The sequence below is a fragment of the Saccopteryx bilineata genome, chromosome 5 (assembly GCF_036850765.1).
Source record: "Saccopteryx bilineata isolate mSacBil1 chromosome 5, mSacBil1_pri_phased_curated, whole genome shotgun sequence".
Lineage (NCBI taxonomy): Eukaryota > Metazoa > Chordata > Mammalia > Chiroptera > Emballonuridae > Saccopteryx > Saccopteryx bilineata.
The window spans coordinates 48573275-48592724 of record NC_089494.1 but is presented as its reverse complement, the minus strand read 5'-3'; the positions used below and the strand labels follow the sequence as shown (position 1 = coordinate 48592724).

Below are 19450 nucleotides of genomic sequence, written 5' to 3'. Positions count from 1 at the left end.
ATCTCCATAGTTTTGCCTTTTCCAGAATATTGTATAGTTGGAATCATATGTTATAAACTTAGCTTTTCCAGATTGGCTCCTTTCATTTAGTAATGTGCATTGAGTTTCCTTCATGTGTTTTGATAGCTTGGTAGCCCATTTCTTTTTGAAACTGAACTGTGTAGATAGATTACAGTTTATTTAGCCATTCACCCACTAAAGGACATTTTGGTTGTGCTGCGAACCAGCACAACTAGTAATTCCAGGTCCCTGAGGGAGAATAATACAGAATGAAGAAAATAGACTTAAACAGAAATAGGTTAGGCTCAGGAGGACTCTCTGCAACACAGAAGATAGCTTGCAAAAAGCCAAGAGCCCCCGGCCTGCTTTATTATATAGCCATATGCAAATAAGAAAATCTCCAATACAAAGTCACACGTCTCCAAGGCAACCCAAGAATTCTCCTAAGTGCAGAAACCCTCCATCGTGCATAACTGAAATCAACTAACATTAGAACAAACAAAGGGTGAGAGGAAGGGCATGTAAATTGCTTCTCGCAACTTAACCAAGCAAGTGAGGTAGGGTGTTAGGATGAGTGCAAATACTCAGCTTCATAGCCAATATGCAGGTGGAGGGGGGAACTTAGCCTTTTGCTAAACTTCAAACTTACAAAGGCTTTGCCACTTGCAATCTCCCACATAGTTGATTCCAAGTTTTGGTAATTACAAATAAAGTTGCTATAAACATCTATGTGCTGGTTTTTGTGTAAACATAAACTTTTAACTCCTTTAGATAAATATCAATGAGTGTGATTGCAAAGTGGTATAGTAAGGTGTTTAGTTTTATAAGAAACTACTCACCTGTCTCCCAAAGTGGTGGTAGCACTTTGCATTCCTTCCGGCAATGTGTAAGAGTTGCTCTTGTTTCACATTTTCACCAGCACTTGGTGGTGTCAGTGTGCCTGATTTTGACATTCTACAATAGGTGTGTAGTAGTGGCTTATGTTGTTTTAGTGTGAATTTTCATGATGACATATGATGTGGAGCATCTTTTCAGATGCTATTTGACATCTTTATATCTTCTTTGGTGAGGTGTCCATTAAGGACTTTGAGCCATTTTTTAAATAGAGTTGTTATGTATTTTGGCAATTAGTCCTATATCAGATGTGTCTTTTGCAAATATTTTCTCCCCATCTATTGCTCTTTTAATCCCTTGATATTGTCTTTTTCAGAGTGTGCCTGAGTCCAGGACTTTAATTATTTCAGGTAAGAAAATCCAAAGTTTTCTGGAGAACATTTTTCTGAAAGACTGTGGGCTCAAATGGCTAAAATTCAGGAAGTATCTTGAAATCCTGTAATATTAGAAAATAAGGGCAAAAAGGTTGGGTTGCAGAATCTGGGGTGAAGATAAACTGAGTTTGATGACAATATGAAGCCATAAGTCCATCCATACTGACGTCAAGTACCTCTGCCCTTCTCAATTTTATGATTAAAGCAATGTTTTGTTTAAGACTGTTTGGGCCAGAATTTTTGCATCTATGAGCAAATTGATGATAAAACCGTATTACTTGCCCTAATCCTGTATTTTATCATATGATTAAATGCCTGCAAATGCCTCCCTTTTTCCTCTCCCTCATAAAATGAATTACCAGGTATCACTGCTCCCTTTAAAAGTGGTCTGAACAATTCTATCCAAGACATCTGTGTGTTTAGACTAGGTCAGAGATTGAACCTGAGGGACTGATAAGATCAAGGTTTCCTGTTCTGCACAGCAGAATGCAGGAAAAGAAATTAAAGTGGGGTGTAAGATAAGGTCTTTGAGAAAGAACTGAAAGCCAAAAGTTGAAAAGGCTAAATACAAAATCTTTACATTTCATAAAAACCAGACAAGAGCAGGAGCAACTGATAAAAAAATTTAAGAAGTTTCCTAAATAGAGCTACTTTAGTGTCATTTTCCCCCTTCTTTTGGTATGGAGATGAGTCAGGATCCCTTCAGTAGTCAGGGTTAGAATTCATTTATATAAGATATAGTAATATGATGTATATATTTAAATATATGCATCATATTTATAAATTTATATAATTGACAGAATTATGTACAAAATAGAGTAAATGTAGAATATATGGATTGTAAAGCATAGTATACTAATTTACTTTACCAATACTAAATCATAATATATAAATGCACATTTATAATTAAACAGGGATTATTAGCAAATTCCAGTTAAAGGAAGTAAAAGTATAATGGAGCTTATGGAATATTTTTTCTTTGTCTTTGGACATTAACTTTGTGATAACTAAAGAATAGTAAATTATTTTTGAAGTATGAGAAATTTCCTGAGTACAGCAATCATACTTTTATTATTCAGGATAATATATTTTCTTTCTTATAATGTAAAAATAAAATTACTAGAGCTGTTTTCAGAATGACCTGTTAATTTTGAACACAGAATAAACAAAGTATGTAAATATAGGTACATGCTGTGTAGTTCTATATAAAATTTATAGTTAGATGCACTTGATTGTGTGCAAAACAAAACAAAGACAATGCCACCAGATGACTTCTAATTTAAAAACAGTAAAAATAATATTCACATGCAATAAATACTGTAAACTATTTTGCTGTATGTCTTGTTTGACTGTTGTTGGAGAAAACAATTAGTCAATTCACCAATATACTGTTTATATGTCTTTGGTGGCAACTTGCTACTTAACTTTTACCCTTTATTCAAAGCTATTGTTATCCCTTTATAAATGACATCAGAACATAGTTCCAAAGGATTTTGATTTCTAAGCCTCCAAATCCACAGCAAAGACCCAATTTAAGGCAGATAGTTCTGTAAGGGATATTTGAAATCAAGATATAAAATTTTTAAGTGAACAAATGGACACTACTTTGTAATGATATAATTTGTATGCTGTAGGATAAAAATGATTTATAAATGTATGTTAAGACGTTTTATATTCTGTCTTGAAACAGTGATTTTATAGCTTATATCAGCTGGGCCCTGACTTTAGTTGAACGATCTGGAGAAAATCAGATTTTTCAATTGACCTTGAGCACGAATAAACTGCATAAAGTTGTATTCAGTGAATAGAGAATACCCTTTAACTAAATTGAAGAAATCATAAAAGAGTAGACAAGTCTTATATATATCTATATATCAAAATTAAATTGTGGGGAAGAGTTGGGGTTAAGTGTCAAATAGTGAGTCCTTTGAGGATTTTCAGTAATGGAGAAATATACTGAATTAATTTCTAGGAATTATTAATACTGAAGAATGCCGTAGAGTTTAAAAACCGGGGAGTTGGATGAACTTTATGAAAAAAGAAGCAATAGTGTTTGAAGATTAATTAGATGTAGAATATGAGGGAAAATAAATCAAAATTGGGTTTAGTCTTTAAGCCCGAGAAACAGGCAGAATTATGATCCTGTTGCTAGAGAGTGGTCATTAAGCTAAACTAAATGAAGTGATCAGTTGTTTTTAGGTGACAAGTTCAACTTTAAATGTGAAATGAACAGTAGAGAAACTTAAATGCTTAGGAGGCTGCTGAGATGCCAGACTACATGTGGCTCAGCAGAGAAGGAAAGATACAGATCTAGATATAGTGAATTAACTCCAAAGAAATGTTTGTGACAACCCCGGGAGTGAACAGTGCTAGAATTGCCTAGGAGAATCTTCCTTTCTAATAATTTTCTTTTCCTCTTCTACAGAAACAGCATGTGTTTCTTTTTTTTCTTTCTTTCTTTTAAGCATGAATTACTGGTCTCATTGTATGCAAAGCCTAATGATAAATGAGTAGGTTTCAGGAGGTTTAAATATTTTTCCTATTTTTGGAAAGAAAAAAAAATTATCAAACAAAAAAATTAAGAAGTACATAAGCAGAATTATCTTTAGACTGCCATTAAAAACTTCCCTTTCCCACCAAGTTTTTTCTTATAATGATCTGTATTGAACACACACTTATTCAACTATCTTTATAGTTATACCAAATAGCAAACAAAAAGGAAAGCTAAATTTAAAAAAAAAATCAGGCAGACGCATACACAGAACTGATTCTTCTTTATTCAAATATGTTTTTGCTCAAGATCCACTGAGGTACTGGTTAGTGCAAAGAGAGAAAAAATATGTCTAGAGAGGGAAGAACATGGTAGAATTCTAGTATTACCGCTCTTTCCAAATGTACAAGTGAATAATCTTTATCAGAAGGTGCTTGTCACCATTTCAGATGTGAAACTCCCAAAGTGCTTGTTTTTTAATAGCTGTACTGTATTTTTTCAATCTGGGCCTGGCCTATAGAAGAGATCATAATATATTTGCGTGAGCAAAAAAATTAATAATAATGTGACCGTATATTATGAAATAGATGATTACCAAATAGAATTTGATGTGGCCAATGGTCTGATAATTTGTCATTAAATAGTAAACAGAAAGGGATCAAGAAAATAAATTCATAGTAGTCAGTTAATAAATTATAGCCCTAGAATAAACAATTTGATCAAATTAGAAAAGAAATACTGATATAAATGTATTAAGAGCAGGTAACATATACATAGGAAAACAATGAAAATATTAATTAAAATTATTTTGAGAAAAATAGAGATCATAGTGAAAATTTTCATCTAAAATATGTAGAATTCTTGTTCTCAAAGCCTACTTGTATTGTCTTCTTCCTTTTCTTTTTCATTTTAAGTATCCGTCGTTTTGTTATTTTTCGAAGGGAACCTACAAAAGGAAAAAAAATATGAATGATAAATTGATTTATTGTATTATTTTATCTAAAATCTCCTTAAATTATTTTTTAATGTTTAAAACAAAAAAGTATAATTAGTTTAAAAAGGCTTTAATTAATCTATTGTCTTAGAAGTCACTTTGCATGAGTTAGCAAAAATGGATAAATATATTGTTGATTTTTATTTCAGTTAGAAATTCATGAGCATTTTATTAAAAGCATGAACATGTGACTGTGTATGATTGGTGGACTATAGATAATTTTATTTATATATTTACACTATTCTATAAACATGCATAATTTTTGTATTCAGAAGAAAAGTAATATTTTTGTGCGTTATAAGAAAGTTTAAATATATTTCATATAATTCTTGAACGTGAAAGCTTAGTATGTAAATATTAAAAGAATAAAATGATTTTAAAAATACTATTTCTATGAAGATACATTAAGAGGAATTGCAGTTAATATAGCCAGCAATATTATCTTAATGTAGTTGAAAGGGGACATTTCTAAGCTCAATCATAACACTTTGTTTCTTAAAATAAATAGAACTAACTTAATTGATATTTTTTCATAGTTTAAAAGTCATTCATAACATCAATACAATAGTTTTCTTAAACACTAGTGAATTAATGCAAAGAACTAATGTCTTCTCTACCTTTTTTACAAGCCCTATAACATGCTCTTTCAGAAATGAAATTGTTTTCGTTCCCTCCACATCCACTATAATTAAATGAAAGGCATCTCCCAATATTTGACTTGTAGTAGAATCTCCTCTCATTGGCCTTACACAATCCTCTGTCTGCAGGGGTCTTACACCAGGAGGGAGTGTAAACACCTAAGAACAGGAAGAAAACATAGTAAGTCATTATATGATAGTTCATCTGAGACTTTCACATTATTGTTTATAGATGAATTTTGTGGCATTTCTATGTAAAATAGTATTCTGAATGAATAAAATTAGTATTCAGTAAAATTTGTATTTTTTTTTTTTGTATTTTTCCGAAGCTGGAAACGGCGAGACAGTCAGACAGACTCCCGCATGTGCCCGACCGGGATCCACCCGGCTCGCCCACCAGGGGGCGATGCTCTGCCCCTCTGGGGCGTCGCTCTGTTGCAACTAGAGCCACTCTAGCACCTGGGGCAGAGGCCAAGGAGCCATCCCCAGTGCCCGGGCCATCTTTGCTCCAATGGAGCTTCGCTGCGGGAGGGGAAGAGAGAGACAGAGAGGAAGGAGGGTGGAGAAGCAGATGGGCGCTTCTCCTGTGTGCCCTGGCCGGGAATCGAACCCGGGACCCCTTGCACGCCTGGCCTATGCTCTACCACTGAGCCAACCGGCCAGGGCCAAATTTGTATATTTTAATTCAACAAAAATGTTTAAGCAATCTCCAAATGTCTGCTGTACTGAGACCTTACTCCAATAGATGAAAAAGCAGATACATTTGCTAAAGGAAAGTGATATGATTCCTTTATATATAATAGTATATAGTTTATAACAAAAGCAACCACTGTTAATTCAACTTCTGAGAGTTTAACAATATTCATTTTAAAAAACTATTAATATATACATATACATATCATTTGTTCATAAATGTTCAACTTTTAAATATAAGTCCTAATGACCCAAATTCATATTTGTTGTCTGACACAAATACTGAAGCTCAGGGTTTCTTCATTTGACTAAAAAGTTTTGAATGATATAACATGATCACAAGTTAAAGTGCAGACATTCAGGTGTAGAAAATTCTAACTTCGAGCTTCAGAGAAGGAGCCTAGTAGAGATGGACTGACGTCGTAATAAAGTTTGCTCATAAATTGAATCATAGGTTCCAGATGAGTGATATGCTTTTGCAAAGAAACAACACTGCTAAAGCCAGTAAAATAAAACACTCACATTTTTAAAGCAGACAGACAAGCTGGTCTGTCAGTGGGACTAAGCACTTTCAAAAACAGAAGGTAAAAGTGAGACCATGATATAAAAGGAACACTCATTTCCTTAAGGTGAAGCAGAGGAAATCATTCAGTTCAATGGTAGCTACTTTGTGAAGTCCCGTCAGTGAGAGGAAATTGGTAACCATTAGTAGTAGAGCTAAATTGCTTGATGTTACTAGTAAACTGTAGAGAAAACAGCTGTGTTGGGCTTGCTCGCTGGTTTACTGGCTGCAAGCTCTTTGCTTAATTAGTGCGTGAGCATGTGGCCACATGTGGACAGTCTATATAAGGCTATGGGTGCTTGGGGGGGTCTAGATTATAATAATTCACAGAAATTTAAGATAGAATAAAAAGATACTAACCTGGCTTCTGTTCATTTTCCAAAGAGACTTTAATTAACAAATGCATTTTGTCTCAATCATGCCATTAATAACAAGTTGGGTAGTTTCCTTCTAAAGAGAGGGTCTGTGATAGGTTTCAGAATTCAAGATTGTTTATTTTCTTCCAGGAATGGCCATCCCCTCGTATGACTGCTAAATTGCAAGGTGGCATTTCAGAGTCAGTTTTATGTGACGTGGTTTATGTAAATTTTCTTTTAAACTTACACAGTAAACTTTGAATCTTAAACTCACTTTGAATCTTTACTGTAATGTCTTTCTTATTGTTCCTGTTGTATATGCCTATTTAGGTTTTACTTTTACCAATCTAGTTAGGTTTTATGAACTACCTCATGACATGTAAATTATTTTTTATCTCCCAGATATTTTTATAAAATTTAATAATCTTTCCTTTCAATACAAAATTCTTTTTTTCCCCATAATTTTGTGGTGGAGAAAAATATAAAGATATTTTATTTTCTAATTACAAATTATTATTTTAAATTGTTCAAATAATACAAAAGTATAACAAATATAAAACATAAGTTCTTTATCTTTTGACCACTGTCCTTTAACTACTATGAATGGTTTGGTGTCCCAAACCATCCCCAAAATTGTTTGCTTTTGCAAACATATATTACTGTACAATTATGTCTTATTATTATACTTGATACTATTTTGTGGATACATTTCCATATTTGTTCACATGCATACCTTATTCTTTTTAATGTATGCACAGTATTTTATTTTTTGAATTAATTACAGTATATTCATTGTAGTATTATTCATTACCCATGTATATAAATGACTTCTATTTTTTTTTAATTCCAGACAATGGTTCATGAACATCCTTGTACATGAGTTCAGATATTTGTAAAGTTAGAATTGTGAAAAGTTATATTCAATTTATTTTTTTGTAGATATAGTTGAATTTTCCATGAAAAGTTTATATACATTTATATCTATAATGGTGTTTAAAAGTGCCTAAACATTATTTAACAAAATGTAGACCCTACTGCAATGCATTTATTTATTTTTCTTTTTTCTTTTCTCATTCCCACAAAAGTAGAAAGGTGCTATGCAGAAATCGTCATTGCTCATAGGTCTTCAAGTGTTATTTTTCCTACTTTTCTAATTTTTGCAGCTGTATGCAATTATAATGCTCAAATTATAGAATAGAATATATTACATAATAAATGTGAGAAATAATATTATATAATGAAGATACTTTAGAGTGATCCCATAGTCCTCTTATCATAAAGTATCCTGCAATCATAAAAAAAGGCAAGAAATGGAATCTGTTTCTGATTAGGAATGGAGAATACTTATCACATGTAAATTTACTATTTCCATGCAGTAAATCTGTACAGCAGGAAAAGTGTGTGTCTTCATTTATTAACAAGGAAAAAGTAGCAACTGACATTTCATGGAAAAGATGGGCAGCAACTGACATTTCATGTGGAGGAGAGGAGAGGGCAGGCAGAGGGAAAATGTGGGCTGTGCAACTTCTTTTTTTCCTATATATACTAGACCACTTCGCTGAGTGTGAAATGTAGAAGGTAGGCTACTAGGGCATTTTAAACTGAAAGGTCACAGGGGAATGGACTGTAAGGAACGTTATCTGGACAGGGGAGCCTCCACATATTGAAGAAGAAGAAAAAATAGGTAGATATTTATTGGGTTGGATTTTTTTTGTCTAGATCGTGATTTTTAACCCACGTGCCATGGCATACCAGTGTGCCACAGGATTTTTTAAAACATGCAATACCTGACTATTTCGTCAGGGGCACTAAATGTCTTTTCCCTTAGATTGTCAAATAAAAATAAATAAATAACAATAGCGAACACAACAATAGCCATCTAGTGTGAATGCCCTGTCTTGAACCATGAATATATAGGTCATAAATAAGAGTTGCATCTTATTGGTCATGTTGCATAACAAAGTTGCATCTGATTGGTTAATTTTTGGTCCCAGAAATTCTTATATACAAGTATAGGTACCTGACTTATTAAAAAAATCATTTGGAGCTAAAAGGGTAGGTAATTACTATTATTATTTTCTTGGTAAATCAAGCAAAATTATACCTTTTTTTTGTCAGATTGACAAAAAATATATTTTTGGTGGACTAACAAATTTTAGTAATTAATTTCTGTGTGCCATAAGATGAAAAAGGTTGAAAATCACTGGTCTAGACATAAGTAATTTAATTATTTGTAATTTTATCATGCTATTCCAGTGTGGCTTTACTTTAGAATTCCCTGAATGAAAAGGAAATTGTGAACTATGCCCATGGTCTAGTTGACATCTATGCAAACAGGTCCAAGATATTCCATAGAAGATAAAGCCCATGTTTTGAGAGTACAGAAAAATTTAGTTTTGACCTCAGTGGAAGTACAATATCATTTTTATGTCTTCCATAATATTGATACTGTGCCAGAGTCTGACTTAGCATATAAAATAGGCACTGAGGTCCCTATGCATCTACCTCCTTCCCCACTTCCACAAGCCTGCCTGCCTGTAAAGACAAAACCACCGTCTTGTTTGTCATCCTCAGACTGCCAGTCCTCATGACAATTCCAGTCATGGAAGAGGCACACTATATTTGTGGAGTTGAACTGAAGTGAGAAAGTATAAGGTTTCTACCTCAGGTTATAAGACAAAGTTGGAAACGGGGTTTGCAAGTCGTCTGATCAGAAATAAGATTCAACGACACAAAACATTTACTGGTATTTTCTTAATTATGTTTTAATTTTATAAGTACTTTAAGTTATTTCAGACAATCATAATATTAAGTAATTAAATGAAGAGACCAGATCAAGGTCACACAGGCTTTAATTATATTAAAAATTATCATTGATAAATGTATATAAACAATAGCTCTGATTATTTTTTTTCCTGCTATGAACCTCCATTGACACTAGAATCTAGTGACTAGATAATCCTCCTCCTCCTCTTTCTTTTCTCCTTCTCTACCTCTTCCTCTTGCTCCTTCTTATCATCATCATCATCATCATCATCATCATAGAAAACCTCAAATATTAGTACTTCTGAGCTCTTACTGTGTGCTAAACAGTGAGTTAAAATTTCTATATGTCATCATAATTTTCACAAAATTTTTATGAGAAATTACTGTCCACATGCAACAAATGAGGAACCTCCAGCTATTGTGTGATTTTTTTTCAAGGCTTCAGGAGCATTGGCAAAAAGCAGAACTGGACATAAAACCCACATCTTTCTGCCCATAAAGCCAATACTCTTAACCACTGTTATGTCATCTGAAAACTAACTAGAAAATAAAAGCAATTTAGCAAAGATATTTTAATAATTACAAATAAAATTATCAAAACTTCCCCTTTATATTTGATTCCCAAATTATCTCTTCTTTGAATCTCAGGTTCAGAATATCTTAGATACTTCTTCCCTCAGTTAAGTGCAGGAAGTTGTAATTTAACAAGTTTGAACAGGAAAAAGATATCTAATCAAAATAGATCATCAAACAAGAAGTCTGGAGACAAGTCTTGGAGTAACAGTGCTGAGCTACATGGTATTTAGAGAGCTCAAACATTAGAAGGCAAGAATTACTGGGTCATGTTCATCATGGACTGATTCTAGAAGTAACAGACCAAACTTCCTGCCTATAGGATCACGTTTGCATTGACCACTCAGATCCATTTAATAGCATTATAATGTGACAGAAAACTAGAACCTCATTCTGCTGTGTCCCTAGGAAATAGAGCTGGGATTTTCCTAACCAACACTTTTTTTTAAAGTTTTTATTTTATTTTATTTTAGTGAGAGATTGAGACAGGAAGTGAGAGAGATGAGAAGCAACAACTCATAGTTGCAGCACCTTAGTTGTTCATTGATTGCTTTCTCTAATGTGCCTTTACCAGCGGGCTCCAGCTGAGCTAGTGACCCCTTGTTCAAGCCAGCGAACTTGGGTTTTAAGCCAGTGAACTTGGGCTTTAAACCAGCGATTTTTGGGCTCAAGCCAGAGACCATGGGATTATGTTTACAATCCCATGGACAAACTGATGGCTTTAGGCTTAAGCTGGTTAGCCTGCGCTCAAGCCGGCAACCTCAGGGTTTAGAACCCAGGATCTCAGTGTCCCATGTCAGAAGCTGTACCTACTGCACCACCACTGGTCGGGCCTAATCAACATGTTTTATATCAAGGCTTCTCCAATTCATTCCTGAGATTATTTAGTATTCAAGAAAAGGGCAGTCACTGAATTACACAGAGCAGAGTGTAGTGCAGGCTATTCTAACTTAGTCCTACTTCGTTCCTAATTCATATCATAATAGGGATCGTTTAGAAAAAAATATGTGCCATCAAATTGGTGTTATTATTACTTTTTAGTTTGTATTTTATTTATTTGTAATTATTTTTGATTTACAATTGTATAATAGTCACAGTCATCAGAAGTTTATTCCAACTCTTATACTTGCTCATATAAAATTAGTGTCAAAGCAACTTGGTTTACAAATTGAAAGTCTGTGATTTTTCTCTTTTAAAGGTGTATGTATATTTTTTGAGTTTTAGAAACACTTCTCTGGGGAAATAATGACCAGAGCAAAAAAAAAAAAAGATTATCCTTCTTAAAACCAAGCATAGCACAGGAAGAAAGGGATTAGAAAAAGAAGCCAGTGGTCACCTGGGGTGACTGTATTTGATGGCAGCAATCTTGGCAGAGATGAAGTGCTATATTTTTGTTTCTCATCAGCTCTCCTGCCAGGAAGTGGAAGGTCTGACTGATGGTTCCTCTCCACAAGTTTTCGTTTATTTTTGGAAAGCTAGCTTGTCAGAATATCAGCGTCTGAAGCACCAGAGTCACTATGCAGGATTAGTTAGGTTATGAGGGAAGTTTTAATGCTTCTGGGTTCGAGAATGGATTATGAAAAATGGCCTACTTCTTTGTGATGGTGGTGGAAGTGGGTTGTTGATGAAGTGAGGCTTTTCCATAGTGACAGTGCCAGTGGTTAACTGGGGTGTGCAGCTAACTGTACATGCAAGTGTGGGCCAGGTAGGATTACAGTTGTGAGTATGCAAAATACACTTTATTCTGATATTGCTATTTATTAATTATTGCATTATTATTATTATGACCTACTTTTGCCCACCCCTGTATATTATGTTTATTATATATATATTACATTGATAGTATATCTGAGTTGAGGCAAAACTTTATTATCACACTTTAACTGTTAAGCCATCCTTCAAACCAAACTTATCATTTAGGTCAATTACATGATTTCATGTAAATAAGAATATTCTTAATAAAATTTCCTTTTAAGTTCATGTGAATTTTAACTATTTCCTTAGTTAATCATTTGCTCTTATAATTATTATTTTACTTATTAGACTTTTTAGTGTACATCTACATCAAAAGAGGGAGAGGACATTTATCAGACAGTATTTAAAATTCATTTACCACTACAAGCAGATATATTGTATGACCCAGCAATCCGTCTTGTGGATATTTATTTAAAGAAAATAAAAACACTAATTCAAAAAGATATATGCACCCCTATATTCACTGCAGCATTATATGCAATAGCCAAAAGATATGGAAGCAACTGAGATGGACCTAGATGTCCTTTGATAGATAAATGGAGAAAGAAGATGCAGTACGCATGTGTGGATATAATTATGCAGCAATAAAAAGGAACGAAATCTTGCTATTTGTGAAAACATAGATAGATCTGGAGGGTATTATGCTACGTGAAATAAGTCAGGCAGAGAAAGACAAACATTGCATGCTTTCACTTACATGTGGAATATAAAATTACAACAGACAAATCAAACAAAACAGAAACAGACTGATAGAAACAGAGACCAAAAGAGGAAGGGCTATATAGTCAATAATATTGTGATGAGTTTACACTACAGATGATTACTAAAATCAGTGGGTAATCATATTGTAAGGTAAAAAATGTGAAACACTATAATACAACTGAAACTAATATAACCAATGTAAGATGTATACCAGCTACACTTAAATAAAAAAATTAATGTAGCCTGACCAGGTGGTGGCACAGTAGATAAAGTGTTAGCCTGGGAAGCTGAAGACCTAGGTTCAAAACTCTGAAGTTGCCGATTTGAGCATGGGCTCATCTAGCTTGAGTGCAGGCTTACAAGCTTGAGCATGGGGTCACTAGCTTGAGCATGGGATCATGAACATGACCCTACTGGCTTGAACCCAAAGGTCGCTGGCTTTAAGCCCATAGTCAAGGGCTTGAGCAAGGGGTTACTACCTTGGCTGGAGCCCCTCAGTCAACACACATATGAGACAGCAAGCAATGAACAGCTAAAGTGCCGCAACAGAGAACTGATGCTTCTCATCTCTCTCCCTTGCTGTCTGTCTGTCCCTATCTCTCTCTCTCTCTCTCTCTCTCTCACACACACACACACACACACACACAAATAAGTAAATACATACATATATAAATTTAAAAACTGATGTACTTTCTCACACTTATTTTATTTTCCCCTTTTTATTTTGGTGGTTTACCTGACAATAATTACAATTTTCATACAGTTCTTAATAACACTTCAAAGCAAAATCATCCCTTAACCTACTCTACTCATTTTTAGCCTCCTTTTCAATACATAATTTTTAACTGATTTTAAAAAATGTCATTGAAAGACACAGGGCTGGAAGGATACAGAGAAACAACTCAATAAAATTATTTGATGCTAAAAATAAAAGAATAAGAACTACAAAGTTACTTATCATTATTACAAAGTAGTGTTTAAAGATTTAGGCTCAAATTCATCTGCATTTGAATTCACTGCTCTCATTACCGAATATAAGGATCTCAAGGCATACCATCTTGTCCAACTCCCAGTGAAATTTTGCACGCCCTTAATGATATCTCAGTGCTTTTAGAACAATGCTAAGATGCCTATAATTTAGAGAATTTAATCCCAGAGGCACCCATTAAACGCCACATTAAAAATAAAACATTTTATGGGAAGAAGTTTATAAGTTAAAAGTCATTATATTAATCTTGATTTTTAGTCTGAGTTGGGGGAAATAAGGACCGGTGGAGACGCGAGGTGGGGGTGGAGCTGGAATAGGGAGGACGGCAGGTAAGGCAGGCACAGAACTAAACTCTCCTTTCCCATGACAATTGTTTAAGTACTGAGAGTATTTATGATGTTTGCTCTTGGATGTCAGGTCTCCTTAGACTTTCCAGTCCTTCTAGAAACATGTTTCCAGTTCTCTATGTGACATTTAAGTTAGGCATTCAAGGCTGAAGCTAGTCCCCCAGACGTGATGAGGTCAGTGCTGGACTGAGCTGTACATTCACATCCTTCGTTCTAGTTAAGTCATAGTCAACAATTTGTAGTGCTTTAAATCCATCTGGGCAGAAGTTATGTTTGCTTTCTGTTTGCTTACTTGCTTGCTTATTTTTTGTTGTTGTTGTAAAAAACGATGCTCAAAGACATTTGGATTCTGAACCTCATCTGATTCTAGTACATGGCCAGGGTGGAGAACACCTGGTCCAGACATTATATCTCTTTTTAGCTTCAGGGTACATTTAATAGCCACGGAACACTTTCAACTCATGCCAAGTTTACATTTAACACTTTCACATGGACTACTTCTAAACAAACCTCAATTTCTGAACGATCATCTGTGATTTTTAAAAACTTAGGTAAGAGTAGGACCTTACATTTGTGCTGTTAACTTTCAGCTTTTTAGGTTGTTTTTTAACTGCTTAAATGCTTGTGGTTCCATGGTTTTTTATTTTCCAGTATTTTCACCATTTTCCTAAATTCTGAAATTTTGTGGACACATCTCCTGTATGTTTCAACTTGAGTGACATGTTAACAGGGTAGAGCCCAGAAAATAGTTCTGCAGAAGTCCAAAAGAAAATTCCCTTCCAAGTGACATATCCTTTGGGGATGGTTATTCAACAAATTCTTAATCTGGCCTGGGACTAACCCCAGAGACCTTGCCCAAAGCCACACACAATTTAAGAGCATTTTTCACTGTCTTTGACTCACTGTTGCCATTATAATGATTTACCATCAGACACAGAGGCTGATAGTTTATAGAATTATTTTATAAAATAAATTTGGCATAGAGTTAAATATTGCATGAAAATTTCATGTGATACATAATCAAAGCTCTACTTCAAAGCATACTTTAAAATAGATTAGGAAAATTATTATTTTATGACATTAAATGTCTTCAGTATTTTGAATCTTCGTTTCAACACACCTATTAGTAAATAACAAAACAGGTATACTTTTTTTAAACATAGTTCTAATATACATTCCACTTTTATTGTTAACATGATAATATTTTTCTGGCAGCAATTTTCTAAAAAATAAAATTCTTACCTAATCTGTTCACTTTGCGGGGCTTGGGTGTCGAGACGTTATTGTGCACAGGATCAGGCTGGGTTTTAGAATCATTCACTGGAAAATACACTATTTTAGTTATTTAATAACTAAAATATGAGACATTATCATATAGCTTGTAATAATATATAACAGCAAAGCACAGCAGTTGTGTTAAGAAAAGTAAATTTCTGGCTCTGGCTGGTTGGCTCAGTGGTAGAGCGTCGGCCTGGTGTGCGGGGGACCCGGGTTCGATTCCCCGCCAGGGCACATAGGAGAAGCGCCCATTTGCTTCTTCACCCCCCCCCCCTCCTTCCTCTCTGTCTCTCTCTTCCCCTCCCACAGCGGAGGCTCCATTGGAACAAAGATGGCCCAGGCGCTGGGGATGGCTGCTTGGCCTCTGCCCCAGGCGCTAGAGTGGCTCTGGTCGCGGCAGAGCGACGCCCCGGAGGGGCAGAGCATCGCCCCCTGGTGGGCAGAGCGTCGTCCCTGGTGGGTGCGCGCCGGGTGGATCCCGGTCCGGCGCATGCGGGAGTCTGTCTGACTGTCTCTCCCTGTTTCCAGCTTCAGAAAAATACAAAAATACAAAAAAAAAAAAAAAAAAAAAAGAAAAAAAGAAAAAAAAGAAAAGTAAATTTCTATAAATTTTATCCACATTTCTATGTTAATATCCAGTTAATCTTTTAAAAATTTTATATATACATATATAAAATAAGATGATATTTCCATGAGCAACTGTAGTTCTTAGTTTAAAAATGTATAACAGTTCATGTTTAAGTCACTCATTTTATAAATTTTATGGTCACATAAAACAGATTGATTTTAAGTGGAAAGTTCTAAAGAACTATTTGTCCTCAAATTGTTAAAATTTAACGATTCAGCAATTCTAATCTTGTGCCTTAATAATAATACAGTATTCTCAGGAATGAAAATTAAGTAAAGTAACCAGAAAAAACCATAATGTTGGATACATGGAAACAAATTCCGCTGTAGTTACATTTCTTAAATATTTGTGCTTTAAATAGTTTCTTTAACACTGTGACTAATTTCTATCAGATTTAATGTATACAAATGTATCTTCATTAGTATGGCAAAAACAAGTGCTGGGTAAACTTAAACATCCTGTAAGACACTGGTCTCCAACCTTTTTTGGGCCACGGACTGGTTTAATGTCAGAAAATATTTTCAAGGACCGGCCTTTAGGGTGGGACGGATAAATGTATCACATGACCAAGACAAGTGTCAAGAGTGAGTCTTAGATGGATGTAACAGGGGGAATCTAGTCATTTTTTAAAAAGAAAACATCGTTCAGACTTAAATATAAAATAAAGCAGAAATAATGTAAGTTATTTATTCTTTCTCTGCAGACCGGTGCCAAATGGCCCACGGGCCGGTACTGGTACGCGGCGCCGGGGTTGGGGATCACTGCTGTAAGATGCCTAATTTTTGTTTAAATGCTTATAAATAAAGTAAAGTAAGATTCGAAATAAACTTACATGCATCCTCACAGGTATTCTTGCATTCTTCCAGTGATTCAAAGTTGTTTAGGTTGCCAAGGCATCCACCATACTTGAAACTTTCACACTGCTTTGACTGGTTGCTATAAAAATACCTAGTAATGTATCCTCGACAGACTCCAACTTCTTCTGCCAAAAAGCAGAAATCTGGCTTTCCTAGAAGGTATGAAAATATCAGAAAGCAATATTCTTTATTATAAATAAATTATCATAATTTAATATGTAAACAACTAGTTGTATAAAGTTATTTAAGGAGTAAACATAAAAAACTAAAGAGGTAAAACTTTCACATTACATCTATACAGTATTAAAATTATCTGTTGTATCTACTGTGAGATTTAGAATAAGGGAGATGCAACTATTATCATATTTTGTTGCTATTGGAATTTCAAGTTTTAAATTTCTTATAATAAATTCATAGGGCATTACCTATCAACTATTTCATGATTTGAGAGAATAAAAGATACTGGGTTATGTCACCCTTGGTTTGGAAGTATAAAATGTTATGATAAAAATTTAATTATTTTAATTTATATATATGTACAAATATTTAGGAAAGATTTAGAAGTATTTCATATTTTTTTTAGGCATGAGGTCTCATTAGGGAAAAAGTACAACTTGTTGCTTCAATAATAAATTTCAGTAAAAAATTTTTGAGAAGCTTTGAGGGGTATGGAAGTTCTCATGGCTATTCTTAGAAGTTCCTGAATTCTTAGGCTGAAATTAATATCAGTATTAGGTATGACATCCTCCACCACTGTGTTTCCTATTTCTCCTCTTTCAGACGTTGGAATGACTCCAGCAGTGCAAAGGCAGAAAGGAAATACATGTTCAGGAATTGTAGAGGCTTTCAAAAAAGTCTAACACCCATTCTTTGTTAGTGCTCCAAACCAGGCTAAAAACAGCTGTCACAGAAGTTGTGCCACTGTGATTCACATTACAAGCTTTGTATACATGCTTACTCTGTAAATAAGAAAACTGAACCTATTTTTTAAATTATTATAACCTCAAAATATAGTGAGCTTGGAATTTTCAGTGCAAAACTTCAATTTCCCTATTTCTCCTCACAGCTCTACCACTAGAGGGGCAAAATGAACTGTGGTATCTCCTTTTACACCTTAGAACTGGATCTTCTATCTCAGGAAGCAATACTCATGAGTGTTTTACTCAAGAGTATGTATTAAATAATGCTAATAATTTCTGCAGCAGTTTTAAATCAGAAAAAAACAATATCCTATGAAAAAAATTGTGATATTAAATAAAGCATGCTATTTTAATATAGTGTAAAATATTTACTATAATTTCTCAAGGTACCAATTTGAAAATTATTTTATTATTTATTGAATCTTGTTTCTCAAGATGAATGTTACTTTTATTCCCATAGTAACAATTTATAGTTAAGTTTAATATATGGGAAAAAACACCTCAATTTTTAAATTATATAATACTTTTTTATGAGACAGAGAAAATTACATTCAATTAGTATCATTTTGATTTGTTTTATTCTTAGTATATAATTCTTACAAATTTTTCTAATTATCATTGATTTGAGAGTGACTGAGAAAGGAAAGGAGAGAGGGAAAGAGAGAGAGAGAATGGAGAAAAAAGAAAAAGAGAAACATCAACTTGTTATTCCACCTAGCTCTTCCACTTAGTTGTGTGCACTCATTGGTTGCTTCTCATACGTGCCCTGACTGGAGATTGAACCTGTGACCTTGGCATGCTGGGACAAGGCTATCTACATTGATCCACCTAGCCAGGGCCTTATAAATATCTTAAAGAATATAAGAATTCTGAGTTCAACAGAAAACAGTAACAAATTATTAGTGTTATTTCTTTCTTTTTTATTTATTTATTTATTTAATTTTTATTTTTTATTTTCTTGTATTTTTCTGAAGTTGGAAACAGGGAGGTAGTCAAACTCCCGCATGCGCCCGACCAGGATCCACCCGGCATGCCCACCAGGGGGCGATGCTCTGCCCATCTGGGGCATTGCTCTGACGCAATCAGAGCCATTCTTGCACCTGAGGCAGAGGCCACAGAGCCATCCTCAGCACCCGGGCAAACTTTGCTCCAATGGAGCCTTGGCTGCGGGAGGGGAAGAGAGAGACAGAGAGGAAGGAGAGGGGGAGGGGTGGAGAAGCAGATGGGCGCTTCTCCTGGGTGCCCTGGCCGGAAATCGAACCGGGACTCCCACATGCCAGGCCGACACTCTACACTGAGCCAACTGGCCAGGGCCAGTGTGTTATTTCTAATTTTTCATTATATCAAATAAAACAAAACATCATTTCAAAGAACATATGGATTTATAATGAACCTCGTATCAGAGAAAATCAGAGAAATCTAAAAATTGAATTTGTAAGTGCCTTAAGTAAATTATATTAATGAGCACACAAATGAATGTTTACCTTTTTGCAATGTTGCCTTTGCCTTTCCAGTACTCTTATGATAATCTGCAAGAAAAATAATGTATGTATATCAGTTATTACAATTTATAATATCACGTTATAAATTTTAATTTAACAAACTAAGGTGATGTATTTATTATTAAAATTATT

The 19450-nt window shown here is 34.4% G+C and overlaps 1 protein-coding gene across 1 annotated transcript in view; it reads right to left on the bottom strand.

The window, feature by feature from the left end:
• Positions 1-4045: 4045 nt before the first annotated feature.
• TFPI (tissue factor pathway inhibitor) overlaps positions 4046-19450 on the bottom strand; it is a 54092-nt gene continuing 38687 nt past the window's right edge. The window contains exons 4-8 of the mRNA XM_066280100.1: positions 19301-19345; positions 16872-17048; positions 15376-15453; positions 5371-5550; positions 4046-4705 (exon numbers count right to left, since the gene is read on the bottom strand). Coding sequence (XP_066136197.1) covers positions 4599-4705; positions 5371-5550; positions 15376-15453; positions 16872-17048; positions 19301-19345 — 587 coding nt within the window. The 3' untranslated portion in view covers positions 4046-4598. The remainder of the gene's footprint in view (positions 4706-5370; positions 5551-15375; positions 15454-16871; positions 17049-19300; positions 19346-19450) is intronic.